Genomic DNA, 6,734 nt, shown 5'->3' with positions numbered 1-6,734 from the left:
GAATCAAATGTAGCCTCAGCAAGTTTGCAGATGACACCAAGCTGAGCAGTGCTGTTGATGTGCTAGAGGGAAGGGATGCTACCCAGAGGGACCTGGACAGGCTGGAGAGGTGGGCCCTTGGCAGCCTCATGAACTTGAGTGTGGCCAAGTACAAGGCCCTGCACCTGGGTCAGGGCAATCCCAAGCACAGGCACAGGCTTAGAGGAGAATGATTTGAGAGAAGCCTTGACCCTGAGGAGAAGAGTTGGTCTGGAGGGAGGTGTCCCTGCCTATAGCAGGGGGACTGGAACTAAATGACCTTAAAGATTCAGTCAGTTCTATTGTTTTTCTACCCTTAATTTTGCTTGAAAGGTTTTAGAATAAATGAGATTCTGGTTTCCATGAAAACTGTTTGCAGGGAGCTCCATTGTAGCTAGTAAGTCTATCTTTAAGTTCAAGGGCAATAATGCATTGACTGTGTTCAAAAGGGAAATGACTCAGGAATGGATGATGGTTTAGAATAAAACATAATCCTACTTATTTTCTATGCAAATATGTGTAAGGAAAAGATGCTGCACTCAGTTCTGGAAATACCCTGACAAATATATCTCTACTGTTTCACAGCTGGAGATATCAAGATTGTTAAAGCACTGGAAGATGTGGAAGTGAATGAATATGGGAGTGCATCTTTTGTCTGTGAGATTTCACACGATGAGGTTCAGAGCCAGTGGTACAAAGATGACAAAAAGCTGAAGGCTGATGACAACATTAGAATGCAGCAAGATGGTAGGGTGTAAAGAGGGGGATCTTTCTCCTGAGTGGGGGGTGGGTTGGAGATCAAGCATATAAGACATCTGAAATGAAGTGAAGAGGGTTCAGAAGCGAGTTCCCCTTTTGTTTTGGGACTGAGGTTTAGGTGGAACAAGTGACATGGTGGGATGCTTAGTGTGGGAAGTGTGATGCTATCCCACCATCCCACACTGCTGGGAGCAGGTAGGAAATGAGTGCAGTTATTTCCAACGTGGGGGTGAACAGGGCAGTCAGTTCACCTCTCCAAAGAGGTTTTGTCTGACAGTGAGTGTGATCCTTCTGTATCAGGTACTTTGAAGGTGACGGCGGCCACATTTGGTCAGTCCTTGTAGAAGCCATGTTTAGATTACACTTTGGTGGGGATGTGGACGTGGGGGAATGGGTGGTTTCATTGACATGAGAGAACAGGCAGTGATGCTGTGAAGCCAGATGGATGATGCTCAGCCTGGCCATGTGCCTCAGAGCTCTTTGCTCAAGGAAGCCAAGTGTAGTTGTGGGTTTGCTCTCAAGAGCACAGTTTGGTAGGGATGAGTTGGCGGTTGGACTAGATGACCTTAGTGGTCTTTTCCAGCCTTAGTGACTCTGTGGTTCTCTGCTTCAGGAAAGACCTACTCGGTGACTTACACACTTGTCCAAGTCAAGGATGCAGCAGAAATAAAATCTGTAGCAGAAAAGGCAGAATCTCGTGCCCATCTTACAGTTAAAGGTAATTATGCTTCTGATGACGATTTTGATTAAATTATCTTATGTTATAAACGAGCTAACATCCTTTGCTTTAATGTCAAGGAAGTTAAACACCACCAGGGCCTTTCACAGAAATAAAAACTCCTACCTACCTACCTTTCTGCCCACAAAATATCCAGCTTCTCTTTTGGAATTTACTTTTGCAAAGTAAGACGGATTATTTTCTTAGGAGGTTGATTTTCTACGTTTAGACTTCAGATTTGTGTTTGAACGTTGAGGGATAAAAAACATAGCTTGACCTTTTCTTCATTTTCTCTTGCTGTTTGAAAAGAACACAGGGTTTTTTTGTTTTTTTAATATATACAATGTTAGGGTATATATATGATGTTAAGTGTGATAAAGAAAAGGGAGGCATTTGAGTTAGCACACTACTCAAGAGTTCAGTCCCCAGCTTTGCCACTGTTAAAATTATAAGGGCAAGAACTTCCTGGAAAATGAATTTCTCCTAAGTAGAGTCATTACATTTGAGCTACAGAGACCTTTACTAGGTGAAAACTTGTTGTTCAGAGCTAAGTTGCTGTATTTAACCAAAGTAATTATCAATGTCCGTGTTTCAATGAACCTCTTTTCCATTTCGTAATGCGAGGAGTTTGATATTGGGATGGGAAGGTCATGGTTTGATTTGGATGTTGGACTGGGAATCAGAAGATCTGGGCTCTTTTCAGATTGTCAGTCTTATTGTCTGACTTCTTAACAACATTCTTTTCTTTCTATTATTTTTTAATGATGTTTCAAGGCATTCTGAGCTGATAGGTGTAGTGTTCATGTGCAGTAATGCTGACGTGAGTAAGTGGGGTGATAATGTAAGGGTTTTTTACATTCCTTCTAAATCTCTGCTTTCTCTAGTTCCATACTTCTTAAAGAGCAATCCATTAATCTAGTAAAGGAGCTGTGTGATGACTATGTGACTGAGCCTGAAAAAGCCAAATTTGAATGCGAGATATCCATTCCTTCTGTGAAACCTCCCAAGTGGTATTCCTACGTGGGGAAGTGTTACAGGCTGGCAGAAACTTGATTATGCAGCAAGAAGGCACCATCCACCAGCTGACCATACCGAAAACCACCACTGATATGACAAGCACCATTCAGTTCTCAATTGGCAAATCCAAATCCACAGCCAGTCTGCTTGTCAGAGGTAACATATCCAGGCTTTGAAAACACTGCACTGTGCAAAGATCTGTTTGAATAGCTGTGATGTGCTTACTATTCAGATCTACAGAGCTGAGGTTTTGTCCTTGGCTATAGCAAAGAAGTCAAATCAGGTGAAATTAATTGTATTTCTGAACTAGACAAGGTTAAGTTTGGTAGCACCTAAATTTTATGCAGTTTGTCATTGATTTCATCTGAAAGAAACTTGCAGGCTTTTTATCTGCTGTTGTCCCCAGCATAAGAGTCTCCATTCACACCCTAAAGTACTTGTTATATTTTCAACTCACTCTTATTTGAATAAAAGCCTCAACAATTGGGAGCAATTTAATAAGCACAGAACAAGAGCTGGACCTTGCATTTGGTAGATAATATACAGTATTACTTTATAGAAATGTAGTCAATGGCATTCCCTATAGACAATCGTTTGTTTTATCTTTAGAGTCGTTCAAAGAACCATTGTGAACTTGACATTAATTGGAATGGAATACACACAAGAGACTTTCCTCTTCTTCCAATTGTCCTCATCCTTTCTTCTCTTCCACCCCTGCTTTGCAGATTACCATATAGAAATCACCAGGAAGTTGGAGGACAAGACAGCTTTGGAATGTCATTCTGTCATCCTGTCCTGTGACTTCAGGCCTTCTCCAAAGGTTGTGAAATGGTTCAAAGGCCACACACTCATCAAGCCCTCTGAGAAGTACAAGATCAAGAGGGATAAGCATTCAGCAGAGCTCAAGATTCTGAAGCTGAAGCCCGATGATGCTGGTGTGTACAAGTGCAAGGCAGGAATTGCAGAGACCGAGGCCACGCTGACAGCTGAAGGTATGAGCAGGGAGGGTGGCCTCTTCCATGTCCTATTTCACCTCAGATTTCTCTTCTTGAGGTTGATTTCTGCCGTTCTCTCCTGCTAACTTTATAAATGTATAATCTTCACTGAGAAGATTACACAAAGATCATCTAGTCCAACCATTCTACCACATCCCAGTATGATTTATAGTAACAGTGGTAACAGTTCACCTTGTTTCCCCACAGCCCGCAATGTAGAAGTAACGAAGCACCTGCAGGATGTGGAAATTGAAGAAGAGAGCTCTGCTGTCTTCTCCTGCGAGCTGTCCCATGATGACGAGGACGTGGAATGGTTCCTGAATGGCAACCTCCTTTACACCAACAATTACAATGACATCAAGAACGTTGGCAATTGCTGCACACTGACAATGAAGCAGGTTAAGCCTGAGGATGCTGGCACAGTGACAGTGAAGTCAGACAAGGTGTCAGAAAGCGAACCTGTAGGTGATAGGTGGGTCTGATCACACCCCTCCTGGATGTAAGAGATGCTAAGGAGCTCCAGTTCATTCTATTGTGCAGCAGTCCTGCTTCTAAAGCTGACCTCTCTGGGGTGACAAGTCATCAGAGGCTTTCTTCCAGTGGAAGGTTCCATTGCAGCAGATATCAACGAAGGAGGATGGTTTTGGTGTCCTGCCAAAGCATTCCATTGCTTTTTATCATCATTTTATTTAGCACAAGGAGAGTTACAAGAGCAGTTTCTTTTACTGCTTCAGTAACATGCAGTGTCAATGCTGTTGTCTCCAAGGATTTATGACTGCAGGGAGAGATCATTCAGTGTGTGTTTTGCCTCTGGGATGACTAATGACCAGGCTGTGAGCAACCTGATCTAGCTGTGAATGTCCCTTTTTATTGCAGGGGAGCTGGGCTAGATGGCCTTTAAGGGTCTCTTCCAATTCTAAGGATACTGTGATTCTAATCTGATCTCCCCAGCAATTAAGCTCTTTTACTCTATGCACTCCAGAGTTTGAAGGATTTCCTCTTTCTCCTTTCTTTTGCATTTGGTGGAAGTTTTTTCCCCAGTATAAACATCTGATGTGTGAAATAGAAGATAGATAAAAGGAGTCAATAAAACAGGAAAATCAAAAGTGTTCAGCAGCTTATCCTCTTAATCCTGTGGCCTGCTGTATGAGCTCTGCTCCATGTGAGGGCAATGCCAGCTCTCCAGCTTTAGAAGAGCTGCATCCCAATTACTTCATATGATATCAGTCCCACCCAAGGCAATGCAGGCTGTCCCTCCTGTTCCCTGTATTCTCCTACTGATTAGTTCAGAATTCCATAAAGTGCATTCAGTCAACACACATGAAACCGCTTTAGGTTCTATATTGGTGTCGTCAGTGCTGGTAACGATTTATTTATCCCTCTTTAAAAATCTGAAAGCAACTGGAAATGTCTCAACTTCTGTATCATGTTGTTCTGTTTTGCCCTTTTAATTGCAGAGAAGCCTGCTGTCTTCATGAAGTCCTTGGATGATGTTTTTGGTGAGGAGCGGGGTGTGATTAAATTGGAATGCGAAGTCTCTAAAGAGAAGGTCAAACCAGTGTGGAAGAAGGACGGTGTTGTGCTCACTTCTGGCAACAAGTATGAGCTGGTACAGTCTGGGAAGACCCTATATCCCCTTATCCATGACCTCGAGATGTCAGATGCAGGTTTCTATACCTGTGATATTGGCACTGATGTTGCCAAATCAAAGGTCGGCATTCAGGGTAAGTACTGTGGAAAGTAAAGGAGTGCTGAAAGCACATTCAGTGTGGTCACTATGTCTTACACCTATTCCCCCACGAGCCTTAATAGTTTCTACAATAGAAGTGTATTACTGCAATTTAGCACAGTGATGTCTGGAAAATTCCCATTGCTTTTGATGTAAATGTATCTCATTTTGCCATGAAAATCACCAAACACATCAAGAATGTCCTGGAAATATTTCCTTTCTAAACATCCCTAAAATGGAGAAATGGTTTGAACACCAGTAGGGGTAGGATGGTAACAAATTAGCTAATAGAAACATTTAATTTCTTGTCATAGGCAAAACCCTTTTTCTCACGCAGCATCCTAGAGTTGTCCTCTCTGTTAGGTTGTTCCCTCTGTAGCTCATTGAATCTTCATTCTGCTCCATGGACTGAGCTGCTCTAATTGTAGTTCTTCCAGAGCAAAGACAAGAGATTCACGTCTCTTTTTTTTATAGCTTTCTGGTAATTCTGAGTGGATAATGTCTTAGAGAATACATCAGTAAGGAACGCAGCCATGTTCTGCAAATCCTGAGTTAAAACACCAGTACAGCTACTCATGTCAGTCACAAATGCCTTTTCTCCATATAAACCTCATACTAACCTATCTCTTACCTTCCAGAGCTGAATAGTGGCATTACCAAACGGCTGAAAACCACTGAAATCCAGGAGGGAGAAGATTGTACTTTTGAATGCATTCTGTCCCATGAAAGCATTGATGAGTTCAACTGGACACTGAATGGAAGCAGAGTGGAAAGTGGTGGGCGATTTAAAGCTTCTAACGTGAGTCGGAAATATACTCTCCTTATCAAAAGTGTGACTCCTACTGACGCTGGGGAAGTTGTTTTTACTGCCCGTGGTCTAACCTCCAAAGCCTCTCTGTCTGTGAAAGGTAATGAGATGGGAGAGATTCTGGGGCCTGATTCCTTCAACTGTCTTCTGATAAGATTGCCGTGAGAGCTAACTCATAATATGGTTAAAGTGAATAGCAACCTTCTACTTGAACCTCGAAGCACTGAGAATTTCTCTTAAAAATAAGTAAAAGGAGGAACCATTTGACACAAATGTGAGAACTACCCAAAGCACTGGGGTAGTGTTGGAAATGGGCATCTCACTCCAGCTTGTTCCATTACCAGTAAATCAGGAATGATCTGTTGAGGGAACTGTGGGACCAAATATCCTCTAAGTATAAGCTGAAGGGATGGCCTTCACATCATCTAGCTGTACAACAAATTCCTATCTAGAGCATGTGCATCTGAGAGCATCATCCGAGGCTCCCAGTGTGATGAGTGGAGAGAAGAGAGAGGCAGTTTTCAGACATGGTTCATCATCCTCAATTGGGTAGATTTAAGAGAGAATAAATGCTGCCTGGAATTCTATTGTCTGTACTTTGCAGATTACTGCTGGCTGTAGGATGGCGTCTGTTGCAAGTGCCTCTCTAACTTATCTCCAGCATGTAGATGCATGTATTTTGAGAGAGGC

The 6,734-nt window shown here is 42.5% G+C and overlaps 1 protein-coding gene and 1 long non-coding RNA gene across 2 annotated transcripts; both read left to right on the top strand.

Annotated features, from left to right (window-relative positions):
• The first annotated feature begins 609 nt into the window (after nt 1–609).
• On the top strand, nt 610–3,370 carry LOC146759210 (uncharacterized). The gene is made up of 4 exons (XR_014932277.1): nt 610–765; nt 1,391–1,495; nt 2,380–2,668; nt 3,238–3,370. It is a non-coding gene; the product is annotated as an uncharacterized LOC146759210 (long non-coding RNA).
• Nucleotides 3,371–4,933: 1,563 nt separating this feature from the next.
• LOC146759209 (obscurin-like) lies at nt 4,934–6,379 on the top strand. Its single transcript, XM_085510320.1, has 2 exons — nt 4,934–5,231; nt 5,875–6,379. The coding sequence occupies exons 1-2, from the start codon at nt 4,934–4,936 to the stop codon at nt 6,207–6,209; spliced, it is 633 nt and encodes a 210-aa protein (XP_085366446.1). The 3' UTR covers nt 6,210–6,379.
• The last annotated feature ends 355 nt before the right edge of the window (nt 6,380–6,734 follow it).

This window comes from Coturnix japonica, chromosome 10 (assembly GCF_054131305.1).
Source record: "Coturnix japonica strain WE chromosome 10, WE-NBRP24, whole genome shotgun sequence".
Lineage (NCBI taxonomy): Eukaryota > Metazoa > Chordata > Aves > Galliformes > Phasianidae > Coturnix > Coturnix japonica.
Note: the sequence above shows the minus strand (reverse complement) of the source record. Positions and strands in the feature narration are given on the sequence as shown.